The 27178-nt window shown below is 37.8% G+C and overlaps 1 protein-coding gene across 4 annotated transcripts in view; it reads right to left on the reverse strand.

The window, feature by feature from the left end:
* Positions 1–9478: 9478 nt before the first annotated feature.
* ICE2 (interactor of little elongation complex ELL subunit 2) overlaps positions 9479–27178 on the reverse strand; it is a 47857-nt gene continuing 30157 nt past the window's right edge. For 3 of the 4 annotated variants that reach the window (XM_081132855.1, XM_081132856.1, XM_081132857.1), the window contains 4 exons: positions 22631–22715; positions 21255–21305; positions 14970–15228; positions 10548–11479 (listed from right to left, as the gene is read on the reverse strand). In XM_081132855.1, the coding sequence (XP_080988981.1) occupies positions 11357–11479; positions 14970–15228; positions 21255–21305; positions 22631–22715 (518 nt within the window). In that variant the 3' untranslated portion in view covers positions 10548–11356. Of the gene's footprint in view, positions 10458–10547; positions 11480–14969; positions 15229–21254; positions 21306–22630; positions 22716–27178 lie in introns of those variants that run through there. The other variant, XM_081132854.1, reaches the window with a different exon arrangement.

The following is a 27178-nucleotide window of genomic DNA, read 5'->3' on the forward strand; positions in this document are numbered from 1 at the left end:
CATCTACTTTCCAGTTTTAAGGAAATTTGATCATTCTGATATGTGGTCTGAGGTGGTTATTCATCCAATAGAACTTTCAGAGTTCCTGAGTTACTAAATGTTCAGAATCATGTAATACTATTTAAAAGTAATTTTGGGGGTGTGTGTGTGACAATATTCCCAAACAACGCGGACTGAAAAAGCATCTTCAGTAATAACATACCTATAGGCGAGGTACTTACACACCAAGAATAATCTCAAAAACCAACACTCCCATGGCCAAGTTGATTGAAGCATCCAATAAATGGCGCCAGCCTCCCGTAGGCACCATCAAAATGGATTGTTACCCCAATCAGCCCCTTTTCTGTTCCAGGGCCAGTGGCATTCCTGTGGGCATTCTAGAGAGCTGGAGCAAACCTGCCCGTGACCCAGACAGCTGCAGAGGAAAGGAGCTTAGAGTTAGGGGAGGCAGAGTCGTGCCAGCCAGTCCCTTTCCTGGATCTGCAGTGTTACTCTTCATAACCTGAAATCATTCTCAGAATCGCTAACATTGTTTCTGGTAGTCTTTTCACAAATTAGTCTGTTAATACATCATTATGCACACAATAAGACGATCTGCCCTGTGTTGTTAAAAAGAATACATGCAGTGCTCACACCCACGGTATCAAACTGAAAAGGAACGGCTGAGACCTGCAGGGTGGGCAGTGCTGGTCTCCATATTAGCATTTAGTCTTAACTGGTTAACCCCAAATTTCTCTTCCGAGGCTGTAGTATTCATTTTAAACATTTAAACGTTAACATAAATACCACACAAATATTAAAACATTACTGGGAGGAGCTCATGGCATGACTTACTTTGACCCTCAAGCTCCTCAGTGGAGGGCAACTTGGGATTCGGTTCGGGCGTCTGGGCTCAGCTGCCTGGCTCACTTCCTTTTTCTTTCCTGTACTCCACAGTCGAAGTTTTAAAAGGTTAGGAGACCAACTAGGTAACTAACATTTAGAGTTAACCAATTTTTAAATTGATTTTAGAGAGGAAGGGATGGAGAGAGAGAAAGAAACCCTAATTTGCTGTTCCACTTATTTATGCATTCATTGGTTTATTCTTGTATGTGCCCTGACCAGGGCTCGAACCCACAACCTGGGTGTATTCGGGCAATGCTCTAACCAACTGAGCTACCTGGCCAGGGCTAACCATCCTTTTTTAAGTGACTTTCTTGGGAGGATACCAATCTCCCCCCACCCTAAGATTTAGAGTCCATTTCCAAATAATGTAATTGGAGTTTAATCCCCCAAAGGGTTATTTTTTTGCAAAGATACCCTTGCCAGCTAGCTTTGGGCTGTAAAGGAAGGAGAGGCACCTGACGCAGCTGGTGTGAGGGTCTGCAGTACTTGTCACCCTATTTCTGATGTCCAGCTCCAGTAGATTTAAGATCTCATTGTCTTTCCCGGCCAGCATGGCTCAGCAGTTGAGCATCGACCTAGGATCCAGGAGATCGAGGTTCAATTCCCAGTCAGGGCACATGCCCGGGTTGCGGGCTGGGTCCCTGGTGGGGGGCGTGCAGGAGGCAGCCGATTAATGACTCTCTCATCATTCATGTTTCTCTCTCTCTCCCTTCTTCTCTTTGAAATCAATAAAGACATATTTAAAAAAGAAAAGAAAAAGATCTCATTGTCTTGGCTGCCCTCTCACCAATGTGGCAGGCATATTTGGTAATAAAGAAACAAAGATGGCAGATTGCCAAGTAAGACTGATGGCCAGAGGCTTTCGTTTAGATTGACAAATAGCCTCCACTGATCCCCCTGCCTTCAGACTTCCCTAATTTCCATTCTGCCCCCAAACCTATCCCACATAGTACAGCCATGCTTTCCATTACAGAAGTTTAACCATGCAGCCGACTTCTATTGCCACCCCCCATTAAAAAACTTTGATTAGCCTGGCCAGCGTGGCTCAGTGGTCGAGTGTTGACCCATGAACCAGGAGGTCACAGGTTCGATTCCCGGTCAGGGCACATGCCCGGGTTGCAGGCTCAATCCCGTCGGGAGCGTGCAGGAGGCAGCCGATCAATGACTCATCATTGATGTTTCCATCTCTCTCTCCCTTCCTCTCTCTGAAATCAGTAAAAAACCATTAAAAATAACAAAAGCTGTTGATTATTCCCTATCTGAAGACAACACCCCCAGTCTCTAATAAGGCACCCAGGACTTCTGAGTTCTCCCCAGTACACTGTGAGGTTCCTTTTGGCCCCTTCACCGTGCGCACCCGGCCAGGTGTCGGCCGCCCTGGATGACCTGCTATTCCAACATGCTATGCATGTCCATGCCTCAGCTTGAAATCCCTCTTCCAGTCTGGCAAACTTCTCTCAAGTTTTTGCTCAAATGATTTAATCTCTCATCAATTTAATCTGACAATACTTCACATGTGTACAGTGAGTTGCAGTTTAAAAAGACCTTTTACATCCATTATTTATTGGAAGGTTACTAGAGCCTGTAGAACATGCTGGGAAGGCATAAGTATCTGGATTTTACGGATGAAAAGACCTCAGCTCAAAGCGGGGAGAGAGATGGCCTGAGCAAAGGATGGGGTTGAGACTTAAGGCAGTGCTCACCCTACCCCACCCCCAATGCTTCTTCCAACAAACTTCAGCTCCGGCTGGTTCCTTCTAAGACCCAACCTCTCATACTTCTCTTCAAGTTACAGCTGAGTCTTAACATTCTGAAGACTTCCCCAACCGTGGGATATGAATTAACTCTAGCATGGCTCCTGGGAGGCAGGAGGCTTGGCTGACAGCAAACTCAGCACTTCCTTGTATGCAAAATGACATTTTGGCCTTGGGCACTTACTAAGTTACACAGCCCTAGCTCCTTAAGAGTAAAAGTTTTCAGGCACTAGGGTGTAGCATTAAAAAAAGCCAAACTGAATTAGGGACTGACCTACCACTTTATTAGCCTCTCAACATACGCACACATACAGACACAGTCAAGCCTAATGCAGCGATTTCCCAGTTTCCCTCACCCTTTCTAAACTCAAAGAAGTCATTGTGCAAGTCTATGAGGCTGCATGTTGGAATCGGACAGGCTATTTCCAGCTGCCCACTGTGGCACTTGGGAAACTAAAATTTGCATCACTTTTGGTGGGGCAGAGGGCAGACATTACACTTGCAAAATGTATTCTTTATTTTTCACATTAGTAAAACTGCTGTTTGTCCATTGTTAGGACCCATAACCAAATAGATAAAAATAAAACACAAACTCCATAAAATACATATATTTCTTAGTTGTTTAGAAATGTTAACTTTCTCATTCAGTTAAACAGAGAAATTGTAATCACATGATTTTTTCCCCCCCTGAACTCATTTCTCATTTTCAGTTGTCAAGTTTAGGAGCAAATTTAAATACTGTCTCAGGGAGGGTTATGCAGTCAGTAAGACTGTTCCTGGACACAATATCCTCATTTATTTGGAGTCCCATCTAACAGCTAAAGCCAGACCTTACAGTTAGTTCAGGAGCCTGAGCTGGGCGGAGGTCTGTTGAAAGCCCAGCTTGCTGAACTGTGGGCGGCCTGGGTTTACCTGGCGTTGGAGAGCATCACCTGCAGAGTTGTGTACAACAGGCTCCTTCTCAGCATGCCAGCCATTGGACACGTCTCTCCCTTGATAAGGGTTTTTTTTTTCCTGCTCCAGGAAGACTCACAGACTTGTCCAGACACATTTTGGCTGCCAGGTGGAATGTTTTTAAGAGGTTGTGAAATATGGTATCTTTCAAATCATTAGACCTAACCTGAATGTGTATTTTTTTGTTACTCTTAAATGAGAATAACATTAAATGAGTTCATGTTGTAAAATGTATCCAAAATATAGTGCTTTATTCTCTTTAGATGGGTGATTGGTGTTGTCTTTAATAAACCCAAGTTTTTAAATTTTCTTTTCTTGTTCAGGGCTCCTAGCTGCCCACAGACCTGTCCTCGTGAGCAAGGAGGTCTAAGACTGAGGTGGAGACAACCTAGCTAAACGCTGGTGTATGGGGAGCTCTGCCGTATCAGCACAAAGTAGCACGTGCTGACGGGACACCTGCAGGCTGCCTGGCCCTGGGATTGGTGTTGGGTACACACACCGCTGTATAAAACACAACCACTGCCTGTGAGAGATTACCATCTGTTTAGGGATGTATATAAAATTCTCGGAGAATAGTACAGGATAACATCTGGGATTCAGAATTTGTGGTACTACAATAAGCACTGTAGGGATTTAGAGGAGAAAAGGCTTTTAGGGGTTTGAGTTGTAAGAAAAGTTTCATGCCCTCGACCCACCAAACATGAGTCCCCAATTTCCTCATTTCATTTCAGTACCTTTGTCTTCACGCCTAGTGTTTGAATCCAAGTCCGTTTCCCTCAATCTTTGCCCCCCGTGACCTCCCTGTGGCGCCTGGTACTGTGCATGATACCCTTCTTACAGTTTTTATTCTGAAGTCATCTCAGGCTTATATAAAAGTTACGGTAATAGTACACACGCTCGTGTCATCCTTTCAAGACTCCCTGTTAACATTTCTCTGCCTGAGCTCTCCAATTTCAGAATAAGTTGCACACAAGATGCCCCATTACTAGCGCTGATTTCCTAAGTATAGGGCAGTTCTGACATCACCACATCAAAATCAGGAAATTCCTATCCATACCTTCCTAGCACTCAATCCACAAACTCCAAGTTTTGCCAATTTTTCTAATAATGTCTGTTTTTAGAGTAGGATCCAGAACCAGGAGCATGAGTCACACTCAGTCTTTCCTATCTATTTCTCTCCTCTGAGTTCCAGACCCCACTTTTGGCCTATAGGTTCCACAGGACATCACCTTTGCTGTGCGGACATTTGGTTGAAAACAACCGGTTGCCTTCCTACCCCATCCATATTCTTCCTTTAACATTTTCATGAGTCAGTGGCAGCACTCGGGCTAAAACCCCTCGATGTCGTTGAAACCTCTCGCTTCGTAATTCCACATGATTGCTGTTTCATGTTCCATGACCTTCCATTCATCTTTGTATTCCCAACATCTAATGTCTATTACCTAATTGTGCCTCAGTGCTCTATGAGGTAGACATTCATTTTGGGGGCAGGGTTTCCTCATTTAAATGACTTTCCAATTTACATCTTTACCATCTGGTTGCTATTTGTATAGTTAATACCTCCTTGTCATAAGTCTTTCCCCTTTCTAAATAATCCTTTAATATTATAAATTTCCTAAAATTGATGTCATCTTGGTCAAAAAGCCTTCAATGTCTCCTGATTACTTTCAAAATCAAATAAAAGTATCTGGGAATAACAGTTAATATCAAACTCCAACTTACCCCTCCATCTCCCCTTTACTCCCATGCTTGTTCCATGAGCGCATTTGCTATTTCCTAAAACCAGCACTTTCCATGTGATTTTCCTTCATGCTCTAATGCTCTGCTTCCTTTTTGTCCGTATTATTTTCTTTCTTTGCAAACACAGCTCAAAGGTCATTTTTACCATGAGTTTCTCTTACGTGCAAGCATCCCTTTTTCTTACTCCTATGCATTATTGTGCCACTTGAATATTCTGCCCTGTATTATAGCTAATATACATACATACATACACACACACACACCCACCCCCCTCCCCAACTAGATTAGGAAATACTCTTAAGGTAGAAACCTTAAAATCGTACTTATCTTTAAGTCCAAAGAGATTGGTATAATGTATTACACCCCACAGATGCGCAAAAATGCATTATTAGTTCCACACAGGACAGGCAAGGTTTTGATTGGTGATAGTAAATCCAACCAGATGAAGCTTTGCCTGCAAAAGGATGTGCACAGGGACAAGAGTGGCTAATTTGTGTGATGGCAAAGCCTGGCTGGAGCAGTTGTGCATTAATTCGATGCTTGGAAGAGACCTGAAATACACGGCATTGGTATGGCACTGACTTACTGCAGTGTGTCTCAGGACTAACATGCACATAATCTCCTGTGCGGTATATTTTTTTTTGGTAAGCAAAAGCCAGGATAGGAAGTATAGAAAATATTTCCTTTTCCCCTCCAAGAAATTCATTTTATCAAGAAAAGGGAAGGAGGAATTCAACCCACTAACCACAAAATATTTGTTTCTTGACTTTCAAAGCAGTGTTTACTTTACATTGACCCCACCCCCCTATTCCTTAGAGAATTAACCAGGTTATACCATGCATGTACAGCAATAAAAAACAACTCTTTTGTAGTTCCTTGCTTGATCACCAACAGTAGCTCATATGTTGAAAGCAAACACATATGCGAAGATGAACCCTTGACTGAATCTCCCCATTTGATGAGGCAATCTAGAGATCCATCCTTTCAGTAAGTTTTGCTCAGTAGGTCAGATCCAAACACCAGATAGAGGCCTGTGTACCTGCCCTTACATACTCTGGTAAGAAGTCTGGACATTAGCCAAAGGAACATGGCAAGACTGGAAGGCTCAATTAAATGCATCCCCTTTATTTCAACATCTCAATGAGAAACTCAACAAATTCTGATATTAAATATTCTAAGGTTTGATTAAAAAGTACCATATACCTATAACACACAACAAACATCTTAATATCTTTATCTGTATGTCCATCCAAAACTTCAGATTTAGCATGTTGATAATAAAATATTAGAATGGAAAAGTGTTCTCTTCCCTCTCCTAAACTCACACCTCCTTATATCTCTAAAATGTTTTCAGAGTCCAAACCCAGAATCCAAATAGAACTGGAAATGAACAGTTTAATTCTCTTTTCAACTGCAAAAGATCCAAATAGTGAACTTATTTCCAAGTTTTGCCGATCAATTGGCAATGATGAATTTCACTGTTTCCACCTCACTTTGTACATATTCTCTAAGGTTTATAAACCTGACTTCTGTACTAGCCACTTTAAATTCCTTTTACTGAAGTTCTATGGTTTTCCCTGGGGCTCCATTCATGGCTTTTTCTTCATCCCACTCATTTCTGCTATGTCATTTTATTCTTTTTTTTGATTCCAAGTATCAAAGATACGCTGATTCTCAAATCTGTATTGATAAGACCAGTCTTCTTGAGTTCAAAATTTAAACTATTAACTATCTTTGACATCAACTGTCTCCATCTCAGATTTAACATGTTGGTGATAAGGCTTTTTTTTTTCTTAAAGTATCCTTTCTTGCCCAGCCTGTGTGACTCAGTGGTTGAGTGTTGACCCATGAACCAGGAGATCATAGTTCAATTCCCAGTCAAGGCACATGCCCAGTAGGGGGCATGCAACAGATAGCCGATTGATGACTCTCTCTCATCATTGATGCTTCTCTCTCTCTCTCTCTCCCTCTCCCTTCCTCTCTCTGAAATCAATAAAAACATTATTTTTCTTTTAAAGTGTCCTATCTTTTCCTTCCACCCTAAACCTAGTTCTTCTATATCCCTAAAATGTTCTTGGGATTTGGGGTGGCTTAAATATATGCTCACAAATCCTTTTTATTCGCCTCCCTTCAAGAGGCAGAACCTAGTTATTTCTAACAAAGAGAATGGGGCAGAAGACAGTGCTTTCCTTCCAAGACTCGGATGTAAGATATTGTGGCTTCCTCCTTGCTCACTCTGGGGTAAGCCAGCTGCTATGTCAAGACACCCAAGTGAACCTATGGAGAGGTACATGCAGTGAGCATGAGGCTTCCTGTCAATAACCAGTGAGAGACTGACACCTCCCACCCACCAAGAGTGAGCCTTCTTGGAAGCAGATGCTTCAGTCTCAGCCAACGGCTTGACTGCAACTTTATTAGCGACTGTGAGCCACAGGCACCCAGCTAAGCTGCATCCAGACTCCTGACAAACATAAACTCTGAGATAATAAATGTCTGTTGTTTTAACTAGCCAGGTTTTGGGTAATTTATTATGTAGCAATACATAACAAATACAGTATTCAAACCCCAAATCCAAGGAATAGAAATGGTGAAAGAAAATGAACATTTTAATTGAGTTTCTTCCCATTCTACACTCTTCCTATAACTTTCTCAATGTATAAAACCATCATTTACCCAGAACCCCATAGGAGAAACGTGAGGTTATACTTGACTCGCTCTACCAACTGTATCACTGAGTTAATATTTTTCTATTATCACTTAAGCCCATCCCTATACTTAGTTTTAATTCAGGGCCTTTACCATTTTTCAATTACTACAACACAGCATTCCAACTTTTCTCCTTCCCTTGTTTTTCCCAGTTCCGTTACCTTCTTTAGACTAATGGCAACAAGAGCTTTTCCAAGCACGTATCTCATCATGTTATTTACTTAAAAAAATTTTTTTTTATTGATTTCTTTTTAAATAATAATTTATTGATTTTTAGAGAGGGAGGAGAAACATCGATATGAGAGCTGCCTCCTGCACACCCCTATTGGGGATCAAGTCCACAACCAGGGCATGTACTCTGGCTGGGAATCCAAACAGCAACCTTTTGGTGCACAGAATGAAGCTCAACCAACTGCACCACACTGGCCAGAGCATGTTATTTACTTTTATTAAAATTCACTACTTGTTCTCACATTGCACAGGACAAAATTTAAATCTCATAGGATGGATGTTTGTCCCTGTCCTATATCACTTTCTCTCACCTCCCATGTCCACAGCCTACAACCTGGCCATATTTCACCTTTGCATATGCTTTCTTTCTTCCCTTATGTCTTCCACTCATTTTTAAAAATTGATATTTTGAGAGAAAGAGAGAAGAGAAACACTGATTTGTTGTTCCCCTTATTTATGCATTCATTGGTTGATTCTTGTAAGTGTTCTGACTGGGGACTGAACCTGCAAACTTGGCGTATCAGGACAACACTCTAACCAACTGAGCTACCCGACTAGTGCCTAACTCCTACTCGTTTTTAAAAAACTCAGCTCAACCTTTATCTCAGAAAATCTGCCTTAATTATCAGGTCTAGGTGAGATGAATTTCTTATGTTACTTTATCAGAGCACTTATTTACATAGATCACTATTGTGTCCTTCACTAGAATGTGAGCTTCTGGGGGGAAAAAAATCTATCCTTGACATCTGCACACACATTTATTCATTTATCTAACCTGTATCTACTAAGTAACTATATGACAGATGACACTTATGTTAGGTGTTGTTACATAATGGTCAACAAAAAATATGCCCCTGCCCTTGCAGAGCATGTAGTCTATTCAAGAAGAAAGACAGTAAGTTGAATAACAAATAAGTACTGTGATATTTATAAAGATATATATAAAACATTATGAGTGGGAACTTACTTTAGATTGTGTGGCACACAGATACACTTGAACTTTTACTGAATTAAATTTTTTCCAAGAGGTATGTATAAATTATACCTTCACCATGGAGGTATAAGTAGGCCAGGTCCATCACATCCTTGCTAACACTGAGTCTGTTTTGTACTTTTCTTAAAAAAAAGTTTTTGCTTATATTGTCAATGTTACTTTGTTACTTACACATTCTCAATGCTAAAAAATCAAGAAAAAGAACACAAGACATGATCAAATATGTTTTATAAAAGGCTTAATTAAATACAAGTGGAAAACTAAGACTAGCTTTACATATGTTACCAGAGTTACTCAAATATATGGCTAAGATAATTTCAAAATAATCACTTGTAAGATCACAAACTTTACTAAGTAAAAAGTAATATTAAAAAAACACATGAAAGCCAAGACTTTCCGGGATTCAGAAGTCTGAAGAAATCATTGTCCAGCTTTTTTAAAAGAGCAAATTCCAAGGGAATCCCTGACTCTCCCCGGGTTCACTGCCAAATGATTCACAATGAAGGTATTTCGGGGACATGGGATTACATGACAAGAAGTTAAAAAAATAAAGTCCATTAAAAAAGAGGCTCAATGTTTTAAAAAGGAAATGGAAGGACGAGGAAATTATGTTAAAATACATAAAACAATTTTACTAATAATTTACTCATTAAATAAAAATATTTTATAACTGACCAAAAACATTGAAATGAACAAAACTTGGTAGTTGAAGATAAAAATACTCAACTCTTACTTATAGTTGAGAAGATTTCTAGGAATCTAGAAATTTCTAGATTTCTTATATTAATGTAAATTCCTAACATTAATATAAAACACATAAAAAATTACAAAAACAAAGCTAATATGCCTTGGATTAGAAAAGTTGTTTTACAAATGCCGCATATATTTCTGAAAACTTCAGTGGACATTAAAGAACAAGAATACAAAAATTAAGTAAGTCCTTCCCTTAAGTTGAAATTAGCTACATTACATCAGCTGATCATGCCTTTTCCAAATCCACTGATGTGGTCATAGAAAACTTAAGTCAATCAGTATAGACAAGGAAAGAATAGCTCATGGTTTACCACACATTAGCCTTATCAATGGAATACTGAGATTTTTCTGGAAAACAGGCCCATCTCTTTGTTTTCAGTAGTATATTTCAACACTCAGCTGGGATTTGAGCCAAGAGATAGAGGCACTGGTCATCAAACCTGTAACACAATAAAGGTTGTTGTTTAACAAACTGATGGTTGACCAACAAAAAATTATTAACTTGTTAATTTTTCAGAAGCAGGAAGCCTTTTATTTTATTTTTATTATTATTATTTTAAATATATCTTTATTGATTTCAGAGAGAGGAAAGGAGATGGAGAGAGAGAGATGGAAACATCAATGATGAGAGTCATTGACTGGTTGCAGCCCACAACCCGGGGCATATGCCCTGACCGGGAATCGAACCCCGGTCGCCTGGATCCTAGGTCGATGCTCAACCGCTGAGCCACGCCCAGCCGGGCTTATTTTATTTTTAATTTATCCTTATTGATTTCAGAGAGAGGAAGGGAGAGGGAGAGAGAGAAAAACATCAATGATGAGAGAGAGTCATTGATCGGCTGCCTCCTGCACGCCCCCGATTGGGGATCGAGTCTGCAATCCAGGCATGTGCCCTGACCAGGAATCGAACCTCGATCTTCTGGATCCTAGGTTGATGCTCAACCGCTGAGCCATGCCGGCCGGGCTCAAATTATTACTATAATACACAATGATAAATATTGCTCTTGAAAACAAGCAAATTGTTTTCCTATTTACAATTTTTGGAAAAGGTCTACTATAAAAATAATTTTCTTTTCTATACATTTCCCTGCCATGATAATGTTAGATCCTATCTAGATTCTCCTCAACCATCAAGAGTTAAGAGTGTAGCATTCCACTGTAGTTAAAACATCCCCTCACACAGACAACTTATTTTTTCAAGGCACTCTAAGAACTCTCAAGGACACTAAAAGAAAAATGTTCATCTTGTCTACTGATCTTTTAGGGATATTTCCCGTCAAACTTTCCTAAATTGAACATTGTTACAACCGTTTCTTCTTCATTTTCCACAGTAGAGTCCTTAAGTCAATTTTCTTTTATTTGGAGCCACTCCTTCATTTTCAACTTGCTGAGCAGGCAGGCTTTTGGTTTCCATGGAAACTGGATTCCTGCGGTTGTGTGTAGGCATTCTTGTTCCACTAATCTAAGAGATGAAGCAAAGTACAGAAAATAGTTTAACATGTTTACAACATATTTATATACAGTCAACTCTGTATTATTACCACATGTATTACTTTCTTTGTGATTGGTCCTTTATATATTTTTAATCCCTAAGTACCTGGCTGCTTCTAAATAAGCTTTCATCTGACAAAGTATTAAATTCTAAAGTATTAAATTTTCAAGGAACAACCAGGAAAGGGGATAAATCAGGGTGGATGAAGAGAAATGAAGGGGAAACCATTCTCTGTGTTAAATTTGGAAGACAGTGAAATGTTAAATCAGAAAATGAGGGAATTACAGGCCTTTTTAGCAATGCATCTACAATAACAAAGCTGAAGGGCAGGAGAGAGGAAGAAATGAAAAATATGAAGGGAGGGAAAGGAAATACAAGAAGGTCAGAGCTGGTAAAGAGGGGGGAAACATTACAAAATGGGGAAAGAGACAGAGCAAGAAAAACAGAAGAGTCCAAAGACAAGAAGGAAAAAAACTAAATATAAAAGAAAGGGAAAAGAGAAACGAGCCCAAGTTAGAAAGGAAAAATCTAAGGGCCAAGAGAGAAGATTCTTGCAAGAAAGAAAGAAAAGGGGGAAGGAGAATTTGGAAGGAGACTACAGAGGACAGAAAAAGAGAAAGAAGGGGAGGAAATAGACTTTGTTGGGGTGCTGCTTCTACCTTAATATCTACTCTTCTTCATACAAGTTGCTACTCATCCTCACTTTCTAGCTCACACTGTCTAGGGAAGGGAGAGGTATAATCTTAAGACACAATCCCTTGCTAATTACAGTTGTACCTGAAGATGAGATCTGGAAATGCTGTCATCCCCTTGGCCACTGGGAGTGCACACCGTTTTAAAGTGGGTTAATGGAGAAAGCCAGGCCTCACGAAGCAGCACCAACGCTGGAGAGCCTGAAACCATTTCCCCAGAACTGGTCCCTACCTGCCTCTATTTACCCTGCCACCTCGTACCCTGACAGCTTGTCCAGTGAACTCTAGACCTCGGAGTGACGGGCGATACTGTCACCCCAAGCACTCTCTCATATTCCTAATACAACAGACTTATTACTAGCATTGCTCCAAAGGGCTACTGGCTCACTAAGAATGAATCAGAGCCCAGCTTCTCCTCCCTAATATCCTGTTCCTTTAGGAGCATTTTTAGATTTACAACTGGATGACTAGAAAGCACAAACTTGAGCTGGGATTTGAGTCTGCTGGTCTGTTTGAATCTGATGAACTTTTGTAACATACTGACTGGACAAGTGCTATGGCTTTTAGATTATCTAGACACTCCCACACAGCTGGCATTTACTATAAAAGTATACTGACCACACTAATTGTATCTACTATATCCCCGAGGAAAGCAAGCATTTAGAAACTTCCACCGTAGAACTGTGTGTGTGTAATGGATGTTTATTACACAGACTGTTGAAGGAGAAGAGGGACAGGCGCAGAGCTACTGCAAAAGAACTGGAAGCCAAAGTAGTCAGGAATAGCACAGGAAGCAAATGGGGTCCTCCTAGTAAGCTTTGCTTTATGCAGAGGGAGGCTCTACTGGGGTACTTGCAGGGTTTTAGTGTCTAAGGCACTACACGAAGATGAGATCTGAATTCAAATGGACTAGAGACTAAGGCAGGGGTGGGGAACATCTGGCCTGGCCCGTGAAGTCATTTGGTCTGGTCCTGCCAAGGAAACTGCAGGAGGGACTCGAAATTTAGTAAATCTAGGAGCTTTATTCATAGCTAATTTTTAAGTTGATAACTTTGTATGGCCCTCAAGTGATGTTATAAATATCTAAATGGCCCTTGGCAGAAAAAAGGTTCCCCACCCCTGGTCTAGACTGTAGGGAAGTGTGTCAGAGATCACCAAAAACTTTCCATGGGCTTGAAGAAATCATCAAACCAAGCATTAGTTATCTAATTTCTATTGTACCTAATGCTAGGGACAACTGGGCCCTGGATAACCTCACTAAGTATTTATCCCTGGATTGAATGCATGAAGCATCTTAAAACATACAAATGAACAAAGTGCTCAGTAGTATACATGTAACTGAATTGTTTAACTTCGTATTGATGTGGCCAAACCCTAAACATATAGAATTGTCATGTATTAAACTGCTCACTTTCACTAAAAAGGAATAAGTCACTCCACAGGGAATTGTTATAGGTGAGAAACTATCATCAGAGTTTCTAAATCAAAAGGAAATCATTATTCTAGAAAGAACATAAATCCTATAGTTTTCAATTACTATTTTTAAGTTAGTCAAGAAAACTATGCTTTAGGTGGTTATAAAAATAACTACTTATATTAAATGTAAACTGGAAATGGCCAAGCAAAACTTTAGATAAAATGGCTTAAAATGCTAACTTTTCCATTTTCACCTGTGCAACTAGTTGACAACATTTATGTATCTTCTTGGACAATGCTTACTAAGAATGTGTAAGGAGTTCCCATTTCTAAAAGGACCCTCCCAAATAGTAACATTAAAAACAGGAAAACATAAACCACCCCATTCACTAAATTATAAAAAAAAAAACTTCAGTATCTGCATTCCAGCTATTTCTCAAAGGACTTGAGTACATTTACTCAAAAAAAAAAAAAAAAAAAAAAAAATCCACAGGATACACAGGTGATATATGTTCTGGGGCACACATTTTAAGGAGATTATAGAACTCAGACAAGGATTTTGACTTAAAGATTTCTGGCAGCAGGGAAGGAAAATACACTGGGGTTTTTTGTTTCCTAAACATTCAGATTCAGATTTGCAGAGAACAAAACTTTTACTAAAACCAAACTCAAGTTGGAATTTCTCTCGTGACATAATGAATGAGTGACATGGTGAAGAGTATTTCTAGCTATGGCTTTCCAGAAGTTCAGACAGAGAAAAATCATTCAATTGGTATTTCTGGGAAGGGTTCTATAAAGAGAGTAACATTAATTATAACTCAATATATACCGAGTTATACAACACTGAGCAAAACACAATATAGTCTTTAACATTTTATTGTACTTTTAATAAGGCACATTGCATTCTCTAATTACTAACACTTGTTTTATATGTTTCTATATCCTACTTATCAATTTTTAATTTTATCCTAATTTTATTGTATGTATTCTTCTGTAAATTGCCTCAAATATTTAATGAAGTGAAGCAGTGTCATAAACAAAAACTACCAAAAACAAAACTTTGCTTTTCATAGATAACTATGTGGATGCCTTACTCATGCCCCCACTGGGCAAGCTAGCAGAATTTCCTTTAGTTGACTTATAAAGCATAAAAAAGAGACCGTTTCACTGACATAACAACTGGACTCAGTACAACACACAATTTTATCTAACCTTCCTATGGATGAATTTTTTATAATGGTGCTATGATTAATATGGCAAATGTGGACATCAGATCAAATTATTGTATAGTCAGTGAAACAGATTAATAATAAACAATGCAATGGAACATTTAACTTAAAAAAGGATCTTACCTTTTGCTGTGTTGTGGGACCTAGTGACTTAGGTGGAAAAGTACAAGGTATTCTTCCATGATGGATATGATATGGCAACAACAGACTGGGATCTAATGGAACCCAGGGAACTGAGAGACTGGAAGGTGCACCAGGGACGCTGCAATGTGTTTTATGCAAATTGTATGCTGTCCTAGTAACTTTTCCATCAGAGGTCTTGTAGATCAGGAGTGAAGAATCTTCTGCTGCATGAGACAACAAGTAGGAACCCTCCTGCAAGCTAAATCCACACAATGAAATGCAACTCAATGTGTCAATTTCAACAGCATTTTCTTAATCATGGTCTATGAGTAAAGTAAAGAACAATATGGGAATGGAATGCCATCTCTAAAAATGCTTTTATAACCAAATAAGATTTAAGAAGTCTTAAACTATTTTCATGTCTTTAGGCAACTAATTCTAATTCTTATTCCAAATTCAGGATATATAATTATTTTCTTTTTACTGTCATATCAGCTAATTTGTAAATTTTCAATAATATGGGAAACAAATAGTCTGCCTAATTCTCTAATTCAAGGACAACACACTCACACTGAAAAGCAGTTCATGAATGTACATTTATATCATTCTTATACAGAACATTTTAATTCAGTCAACCAGTACTGCACCTACTTTGTATCTAGTGATAGGTGAATAGAGATACGAAAGTGAAGGTGACTCTTCACTACACTGAGCAGTTTAAAAGGGCGTAGCAGAAACAGTCAATAGAACACTTGCAATACAATACGAGGTGCTACGAAAATAACAGTAACAGCAGATATGGTTTGAATGTTTACCATGAGTTAACTATTCTACTGCTTATATTCATTTTATTATTAAATCGTCCACATGAAAACTTCAAGGCATAATATTAATTATTAAGCCCATATTAGATATAAACAGAAGTTAGAGATGGTAAGCAATATGCCCAAAGTTCTGAGTGCAAGCAAGGCTTGGATAAAAAATCAAACAGTCAAACTCCACAGGCCACATACCCTTAATCCTGACCCCAACTGTCGCAATAATCAGTTCTGTCAAACACCAAATATATTTTCCCTTAGAAAGCTTTAAAGAATTCATTGTATCAACGTAAAGAGCTAAAAGAGCCCTAGCAGATTTGGCTCAGTGGTTAGAATGTCGGCCCACAGACTGAAGGGTCCTGAGTTCGATTCCAGCCAGGGGAATGTACCTCGGTTGCAGCCTTGGATCCTATGTGGGGTGTGTGCGAGAGGCAACCAATCGGTGTATCTCTCTCACATCAATGTCTCCCCCACCCCACTCTCTCTCTCTTTCCCCCTTCCACTCTTTCTAAAAAGCAACGGAAAAAATATCCTCTGGTGAGGATTTAAAAAAACACAAAAAAAACGAGCTAAAAGAATAGGATTAATATAGTGTGCTTTCTTAGGATTCTATACTCCTCTAACCCAAAGGTGCTAAGGAGAATGTCAATTATTTCCCACAATGTACCACTGAAAGTAAGAATTAATCGGACTTTAGTTATATGGATCTGCCTATAAACCTGACAAGTTACATTTCCATTCATTTTTTAAAAAGATTTTTTATTGATTTTTAGACAGAGAGAAAGGGAGAGGGAGAGAGAAACATCGATGTGAGAACGAAACATTGACTGGCTGCCTCTTGCACGCCTCACACCAAGGATCAAGCCCCACAACCTGGGCACATGCCCCGACCAGGAATCTAACCAGCAACCTTTCAGTGCACAGGACAACACCCAACCAAATGAACCACACCAGCTAGGGCTTTCATTAATTTTTTAAACAGAAAAGTTAATAAGTATAGACAAAGGAGGTACAGTGAATTGTTCTTACCCTCTGGAGAATTTCTTTCCCAAACAATTACGTTTATATTTCCATATAAGGAAATGAATAACAGCTGATTTGGTAGTAGGAATAAATAACATTTTAAAGATTGACTTCCATCAACGAAAATCAAAAAGCTTATAGATCAGAGTGATGTGATGTGAAGAGGATTCAACTTTCCTTTGAAACTTTGAAGACAGAGGAAGAGGGGCATGACCCAAGGAATGCAGGTGGCCTCTAGAATACACCAGCGCCAAGGAAACAGACCACACCCAGAGTCTGATAGAAAAGAATGCTGCCCTGCTTAATGCCTTGATTTTAGCCCAGGGACACCTGTTACGACTTCTCACTTACAGACCTGTAAGATAATAAATTTGTGTTGTTCTACAACACTAATTTTGTGGTAATTTTTTACAGGTGCAGTAGAAAACTAATAGACAAACTAAGACAGTGATAATAACATTTCATAGAAAACTCTAAAGACTCTACCAAAAAACTATGAGATTTAATAAATGAAATCGGCAGTTGCAGGATACAAAATTAACATCCAGAAATTGATGGCATTTTTATACACCAATAATAAACTCTCAGAGAAACTAAAGAAACAATCCCATTTACCACTGCAAAAAAAGTAAGTAATAAGATACCTAGGAGTAAATTTAACCAAGGAGGTAAAAGACCTGTACTTGGAAAACTACAGGACATTAAAAAAGGAACTAGAGCCCGCTGGGTTGGCTCAGCAGCTGAGCATTGACCTATGATTCAGGAGATCCTGGTTCGAGTTTCGGGATTGATCCCCAGTGAGGGGTGTGCAGGAGGCAGCTGATCAATGACTCTCTCATCATTGATGTTTCTATCTCTCCCTCTCCATTCCTCTCTCTGAAATCAATAAAGCTATATTAAAAAAAAAAAAGAAGGAACCAGAGGAAGATACAAACAAGTGGAAGCATATATCGTGTTCATGGATTGGAAGAATTATCATTAAAATGTTCATACTACCCAAAGCAATCTACAGATTCAATATAATCTCTATTAAAATACCAACAGTCACACACCTAGAACAAATACTCCAAAAACTTATATGGAACCAAATTAAGACCTCGAATAGCCTCAGGAATTTTGAAAAAGAACACAGTTGGAGGGATCACAATACTGGGTACCAAACTATATACAAAGCCATAGTAATCAAAATAGCCTGGTATTGCCACAAGAACATACACCAACGGAACAGAACAGAGACCCCAGAAATTGACCCACGCCAATGTGGTCAATGAATATTTGACAAAGGAGGCAAGAGCATACAATGGAATAAAGATAGTCTCTTCAATAAATGGTGTTGGGAATACTGGACAGGTACATGGGGGAAAAAAGAAACTAGACCACCAACTTACATCATACATAAGAATAAATTTAAATCAATTTATTTAAATCAAATGTAAGTCATGAAGCCATAAAAATCCTAGAAGAAAACATAGGCAGTAAAACCTTAGATATCTCGCGTAGCAGTATTTTTGCCAATACATCTTCTAGGGCAAGAGAAACAAAAGAAAAAATAAATAGGATACATCAAACTAAAAAGCACAGCAAAAGAAATCATCAACAAAACGAAAAGGGAGCCAACTGTATGCGAGAACATATTCACCAATGATACATCTGATAAGGGGTTAATTTCCAAAATATATAAAGAACTCATACAACTCAGCACCAGGAAGTCAAACAATCCAATTAAAAAATGGGCAAAGGACCTGAATAGACACTTCTCCAAAAAAGACATACAGATGGCCAAAAGACATGAAAAAAAGGCTCAAGGTCACTAATCATCAGAGATGCAAATAAAAACAATGAGATATCACCTCACACCTGACAGAATGGCTGCCATCAAATCAACAAATGGCAAGTGCTGTCGAGGGTGTGGAGAAAGGGGAACCCTGGTGCGCTGCTGGTGGGAATGCAGACTGGGGCAGCCACTGTGGAAAACAGTATGAAGTCTCCTCAAAAAATTAAAAATGAAACTACCCTTTGACCCAGTGATCCCACTTCTGGGAACTGATCCTAAGAACATCAATCAGAAAGAATATATGCACCCTTATGCTCATGCAGCATTATTTACAATAGCTAAGACCTGGAAACAGCTCAAGTGCCCATCAGTAGATGAGTAGATAAAAATGCTTTGGTACATTTACACCGTGGAATACAGTAAAATCTCGATAAAATGGACTAATTCAGGAGAGGGAGTATTTGTTAAAGCCAAAAGTCTGTTTAATAATAAAGTAGGTTTTCCAAATGCATATGTTAAAAAATTGATAAATTAGTTAATTTACCTGTTTTTACTTATGTAGACACGTTTGTGTAATTAAAATTAAGTATGTATGAAAAGTTTAATTTCACAGCAAATTTTCCATATGTATTACTGTAATTTTAAATTTACATTGACTAGGTATAGTAAATGTGTGCATTCACCAGTTACCACGAGTTATGGCTTAGCACACTGTCAGACCATTAAAACTGCTTCAGAGATGCCATTTGACAATAGAACCAATTATCTCAAGCATGGTGTGGTGTGATCACGTGTTAACCATTCACCATGCACTGTTTACGAGTGGTGACTCTTGGAATTACTATGTAGACTATAGTTGTAGATATTATGTTGGCGAATTACTACAGTGTTTTTTCTAACATCTGGCCTATTCGCTAAAATTTGTTAAAAATAATAGTGAATTAACGATGGAAAAATAACCTGTTAATTTAATTATAAGCAAATCTTGGTTAAAAGCATTTTAAAGTTAACAGGGTGTTTTCACATGACATATGGACCGAAATTTTGTCTGTTAAATCTGAAGTCCATTAAATTGAGGTCTGCAAAATTGAGGGATTAGTATATATACTATACTGCTATAAAAAGGAAGGGACTCACCCAGCCAGTGTGGCTCAGTGGTTGAGTGTCGACCCATCAACCAGGAGGTCACGGTTCAATTCCCGGTAAGGGCACATGCCTGGGTTGGGGGCTCAATCCCCAGTAGGGGGCGTGCAGGAGGCAGCCAATTAGTCCATGATTCTCTCTCATCATTGATGTTTCTCTCTCTTTCTCTCTTCCTCTCTCTTGAAATCAATAAAAACATATTTAAAAAAAGAAGGGACTCACCCTTTGCGACAGCATGGATGGACCCGGAGATTGTTATGCTAAGTGACGTACACTAGTCAGAGAAAGACAAGTATCGTATGATCTCACTTATAAGTGGAATCTAATGAGCAAAATAAACTGACGAACAAAATGACTCAAGAGACATGGATGCATGGAACAGACTGACAGATCTCAGAGGGGAAGGGGGTGGGGGCCGGGAAGAGATTAACCAAAGAATTTATATGCATATAGGCATAGCCCCTGGACACAGACAATAGAGTGGTGAAGGCCTGGGATGTGGCGGAGGCTGAGTGGAGGCAGGCTAAGGGGGGTCATGGGGACATAGGTAATACTGTCAACAATAAGGAAATAAAGAAATTTTTAAAAAAGGCATTTGGAAAATTTCATGTATAAGTATTGTGTTTTACATGAATAACAGAACATATAAAATAAAAATCCTGCCACAGAATCACAGAATCTGAGAAATGAAAAGTACCTAGGAAACTACTGAACTCAACACCACCATTTTATAAATAAGGAAACATATCTAACTGCATAGTAAGTAGGAGTTAGAACTTTGAGATTTTTGACCAGACTCTTGAATTGTTTTTCAGTTTATCTTCTGGTAAAGGTATAAAAGAAAAAGCACAAAAGTTCATATGACAAGCTCACATATTTAGTTTGATAAAAGATTGGGTAGAGAATCCATATCCTAAAATTGGCCATGGACCTAATGACTTTTGATCACTAGCTCTATGTTGCTTCCTTACCCTGAAAATGCGAAAAATACAGCTATGGTATGGTAGGCTGAATAATGGTTACCTAGGATGTCCACACCCTAATCTCCAGAACTGTTAATGTTACTTTTAATGGCTTTGCAAGTGTGATTATGGATACAATGTGACAAGGGAAGCAGAAATTTCAGTGATGCGCTTTGAAGATGGAGGAAGGGAGCACAAGTGAAGGGATAAAGATAACTACTAGACGCTGAAAATGAAGGCAAAGAAATGATTGTCTTCTCAGAGCCTCCAGAAGGAACCAGCCCTGCTGACATGAGTCTAGTCCAATGAAAAATGATTTCGGATTTCTGACCTGCAGAACGGTAAGAGAATAAATTTGTGCTGTTTTAAGCCACTAAGTCTGTGGTAATTTGTTACAGTGGCAACAGGAAACCAATACAATAAGCCTCGTAGAAAGTGTAAATGATATTATCTTTTTAGTTATATTTTCACAATTCCAAGTTTGACACAGCATATATTCAAAGTTTGTATGAATTTCCATCCAAGAAAATCAGACATATCAATGAAACTGTCCAAAAATACTTACCTACTTAATTTCTTTAGAATGTGTTGAAGGATATTAAATAAACTTGAAATCCTATAAAATGGAAGAAATTCATGTAAAATTAAACAACCAAAAATACTTTACTTTTAACAATTATAGCTCGTTAGGAAGAGAAATGCCCTCAGTAACAAAGAAAACAGCTGAGATAACATAAAACATAAAATACCAAAATTTATTTCAAATTTGATTAAATTATAATATTCACTTAATTTTTGCCATTTCCTGAGTTTTCGTCAAAATCATCAAGTACTGGCTTGTGCTAGAGCAGTTGTAAGAAGATCACTATATTCAAATTGTAAACTTAAAATGTTCAGAAGTCTTTAGCAGAACTAATATGCATAAAAGTTTGCCTTTTAGGGATAGTCATGAATTAGCTTCCGAAGAAATTGAGAGGTATTTTAAATTGACAGAAATTGAGTGATGCCAGAGAAGCCACTGACTGGGGACAGGATAACAATAAATGAAATATAAGGCATTTCTTTAGTATCTCTTCTAAACTTAAACTCATTGACTTTCTTATTTAAAAATGATTTTCACTGGGAGAGGTAGCAGGTGCTGAATAATGTACACAAAAACTTTATGTATGTAAATGTATGTAAATATAATGTATGAAAAAGCTTTACTTAGATTACCCCTTGAAAGAAGCAATCCTTCTAATTGAAGTGGACATTTGTAAGTTCAAGCAGAGAAATCAAGTTTGAAAAACTGTGTCAAGCCTCAAGGCTGGAACTGTGCAACTAGTATAAATCAGGAAAATTTCTCATTCTAAGTGGTAAATCAAATATATTATCTACCAAGCTCATCTATGTGCTCTGGCGCAAGTCAGAGTCCCAGTTTCCTCATATATAAAATAGAGATACTACTACTAGCAGTCCTTCCTAGAAAGTTGTGAGATGCAAATTACATAATATTCACAAGTTATTTCCTTTGCATTTACTGTTCTGAGTACAATGAATTCATTTCAGTCTGCTGTACAGAAATGCTTGGTAGAGGGACAAACTTTTAGAAATGAGTGTATACAATCCTGAGAGCTAGGAGTCTTTGTCCTTTTCTTTCCCATCCCTGAAAAGAGGTACAATGTATGGTTCTGCGCACCTCCAAATGATGGGTTCCTCTCTTATTACAGCTTCCTCTGTCTTAAGTAGAAAGATTAGTGCCACTGGCATTATATTTAATTTGGAGATGGAGATGATTAATATGGCCGGATCACATACTGGGTCAGGAGAAGCTTCAATGTATAAAAGGATTAAAAGCCTTGAAAATAAAGGATTTAAACTTAACCTCTATTTAGAAATAAAGAAAACTTCATGATCATATTAACAAGTTTTAAAATTCCTACCAAAAATAAACTTTCTTACTTTAGTGCTGAAAGTTTTTCTTTTAATTCTTCTGAGGTGATTTCTTCTAGCAGGAAAAGCTTTGAAGTAAATGCATCAATATGACCTAAAATAAAATATCAAACTTAAAAACTGCAGTATTTAAAAAACAAACACACAAGTTATCCAGTCTCTGTATAAAAGAAACTTTACATTCCAAAAGAGAAGTTTAAAGTATATTAAGTAAAGTTATATTTTAAATTGACACAAAAAGTCAGATTACAAAAGAAGTATGTATTATTTCTAAAAATTGTGCTGAATGTAGAAAGGTTACACATGTCCACACCAAAAAAGGGAAATAATCTCTAAGTGAACAGTTTAAAAATGACAACTTAAGCCCGGCCAGGCGTGGCTCAGTGGTTGAGTGTCGACCTATGATCCAGGATATCAAGTTTGATTCCCGGTCAGGGCACATGCCTGGGTTTCGGGCTCTATCCTCAGTCGGGTATGCAGGAGGCAGCTGATCTATGACCCATCATGGATGTTTCAACTCTCTTTCTCCCTCTCCCTTCCTCTCTCTGAAATTAGTAAAGATATTTAAAAAAAGAAAAAAAAGAATAACAACTTAAAATATTGGTGTTTCTAATTGATATAAAAGTTCAATTTTTATGGAGATTAAATTTTTAGAGACATATGTACCTATTATCAAAGTAAATGAACAAAATCAAATTTCTTTTGTGCATGATCTACACATCTCTAAGACATATTTGGTTCTTAAGATAAAAATTAAAATTATAAAAAGCCAGTTTAATTATTCACAACAATCAATATATGGAAACAACCTGTGTCCATCAACAGAAGAATGGATAAAGATGATGTGATATATAAGTGTATATATATATTCATATATATATATGGGGGTGGGATGAGATTAACCAAAGAATTTATATGCATATATGCATGACCCATGGACACAGACAATAGTGCAGTGAAGGTCTGGGGGGGAGGCAGGTCTAGGGGGCAGGCAGGTGTGGGGGGGAGCAGGTGTGGGGGGGAAGGGGTCAATGGAGAAAAAAAGAGAACACCTGTAATACTTTCAACAATAAAAATAAATTAAAAAAAAAGAGAGAAGGAAATTCTGCTATCTATAACAACAAAGACAGACCCTGAGGGCATTATGCTAGGTGAAATGAGTCAGACTACATGGTTTCACTTACAGAGGACAATCTAAAAAAAAAAGTCAAACTTGAAACAGAGTGGAAAAGCAATTACTAGGGATGGGGAAACAGGAAAATAGGGAGAGGTTGGTAAAAGGGTACAAAAGGGTACAACTTTCAGCTATTAAGATAAATAAGGTCTGAGGATCTCATGTATGAATGGTGATTATAGTTGATAACAGTGTATTTTATAATTAAAATTTGACAAAGTAGAAATGAAATGTTCTCATCAAAAAAATTAAATATAGCCTGGCCGGGCATGGATCAGTGGTTGAGCATCAACCTAGGATCCAGGAGATTGCAGTTTGATTCCCGGTCAGGGCACATGCCCGGGTTGTGGGCTCGATCCCCAGTCGGGGGCATGCAGGAGGCAGTCAATCAATGATGACTCCCTCATCACTGATGTTTCTATCTCTTTCTCCCTCTCCCTTCCTCTCTCTCCCTCCCTCTCCCTTCCTCTCTCTGAAATCAATAAAGATATATTTTAAAAAATAAATAATAAAATATAGCGCGGCCAGTGTTGCTCAGTGGTTGAGCGTTGACCCATGCACCAAGAGGTCACTGGTTCGATTCCTGGTCAGGGCACATGCCCAGGTTTCAGCCTCGATCCCCAGCAAGGAGTGTGCAAAGGCAGTCGACTGATGTTGATGGGATGTTTCTCTCTCATTGATATTTCTATCTGTCTCTAAAAATCAATAAAAATGTATTAAAGAATAAGATAAAAATAAAATATAAATATGTAAGGTGATGTGTTAATTAACAATATAGGAGAAATCCTTTCACAATGTATACATATATAAAATCATCAAGATGTACAGTTTAAACATATTACTATTTTATTTGTCAATTATACCTCAATAAAGATGAAAAAAAATCTGGCTTATTTTAAATTAAAGCACAACATAAGATTTCTTATGGTTAAAAAAAAAATCAAAACAGTCTGCTCAAAGTTTTACTTTCTTACAAACATGTCATACTTCTAGAATTCCAAAAACCAAAATGGAAAATTCTCAAGATGACATTTCTGTTTTAAAAAGTAATGCACAGTTTCCACAACAAAACAGGTCAAGACAACACTAAGACCCTGAAATGTGCCAAGGAAGAGTGATATAAAAGCCCTGAGTTAAATGTTAGCTAATCAAGCCAATACAAAAACTGTGTTACAGTACCCTGGTTAAAAACGTCAATTTGCTTTATAAGAGTGTAATTCTCACGAATGCTGAAAATAATACCGTTTTGTTTTTACTTTTTTAACTTTCAATATTTAGTTATCAAAATACACTACCTGAAAAGCTGATATCAATCACTGGGACAACAAAAAATGCACATATTTACTATATCATTTTCATATCTAGCCCTCTTTCATTTCATTTGCTTTGTGCTCATAAAAAGAATTACAAACACTTTTACTAGATGCTTTTCTTCTAAGACAAATCCATTTTTCCCATGCCTACTTTTTATTTCCTATGCTGAGTTTTAGTTGCATATCTGCTTTTCTAACACTCATTATAGAATGACATTTCTAATAACAAAGACACATTTTAAAGGCTTAATAACTATAGAAAGAGAACATTAAATACAATAAAATATTTTTAGACATTTACTGAAAATGCTCTGAGGAGACTAACAGTTCTTACCTTTATAATAAATCTCAAATAAAAACATGTATTATAGCATACATCAAATATGGTCAGTTAAAAATAACTACACAGAGAATTCCATACTAAGTGCTATAAGTGTCTACCTTTTCTCCTATACTCCCTCCTTGCTACATTTTTCTTAAATTAAAAGAGAAATAAAACATTTAAAAAAACTTAAAACCCATAGATGCTTTAAAATTAGCATTTCAAAACATATTCACCCACACATAAAACCCCCAGAGAAAATACAACCATACAACAAAACAACTTAAGTTTCTCACCAGTTGTCAAAGAAACCAAATACCCACCCCATTACATTAAAATGTAATGGTTTATAAGTAGGTAGGATTGCTGAAGATAACAGCACATAGGGCAATGATTACTTAGAACTTTTAAGAATCCTTTAGATGAAGTAGGCCATATAGATGATGGTAGTTTTATATGTTAAACTGTACATTAAAAAAACTTTAATCATTATTTGCAGATGACATGATACCACATAATGTAGTATATAAGGACAGTTGTCTTCCTGACACTACTGTGATACTTAAAGCTGAATTATTTTGAGAGAATTGTATATCTATGCCATTACATTACAACTGGTACTGTTTTTAAAAAAAACTTTAAATGTTCTAGTCATAAATATCTACTCTCTGTCAGTACTTTTAATTAAAAAGGATTTGAGCCCACCCAACATGGCTCAACAGTTGAGCATCGACCTATGATCCAGGAGATCACAGTATGATTCACAGTCAGGGCACATGGCCGGGGTTATGGGCTCGATCCCCCGTAGGGGCGTGCAGGAGGCAGCTGATCAATGACTCTCTCTCATCACTGATGTTTCTATCTCTCCCTCCCTCTCCCTTCCTCTGTGAAATCAATAAAAATATATTAAAAAATAAAAAAAAAATAAAAAGGATTTCAATGATAAGTTTTTATTGGTCCTTTCCTAAAGTGGATGTGGATGGCAACTGCCTCTAAGTAGCTTACATGAAGACTGTTGGTATGCTTCATGGAAGAGATCTTTTGGAGTAACACTGAAATCACGATCACTGGCGGAAAACTACTACAATAAACTTCTGGCAGTGTTTTATAAGGGGGGGAGGCGACTAGAGTACCACCAAGTAGTGCATTTAGCCACTTCCTTTTTGGGTTAAGCAGACAGAGTGAATCAATTATCTCATTAACACTGTCATTGAATATGAAGACAAAATATTGGGTAACTGAAATATGGAAAATAATTTCAGGTGAGGCACCTTTTTTTGATTAAGCAAGATAAAAACACACTCATAACATTTATTACATACCAGTAATTATGTTAGGCACTATGAGGATACAAAGTTTCATTAAATTCTTAAACTGCTTATTGTTTAATGAAAAGACAGGTTTAAAAACAAGTAGAAAGCAACAACTCATAAGAGCAGTTAAAAAAAAAAAAAAAGACAATGCATTGAGAGATCACAGGAAGAAAATGACTTAATAGAGGGGCAACTTGTGTTGGCTGGGATGGACTGAGATGTGTAGGATTAGGCATTCCACTGGGAGGAAACAGTATCAATAATGATTAGCAAGTAATTCCTCATGTGAAGTATGTTAACTGTGCATGAACCCAGACAACACAAATTGAACTCCTGCCTAACTACCATCCCCAAAAGATGACAAAACAAAAAGTAAAAAACAAAACACTATTTCATCAATGTTTGAGATTTAAAAAACAATGCCATTATAAATTT

The sequence above is a fragment of the Miniopterus schreibersii genome, assembly GCF_964146895.1.
Source record: "Miniopterus schreibersii genome assembly, chromosome: 1".
NCBI lineage: Eukaryota > Metazoa > Chordata > Mammalia > Chiroptera > Miniopteridae > Miniopterus > Miniopterus schreibersii.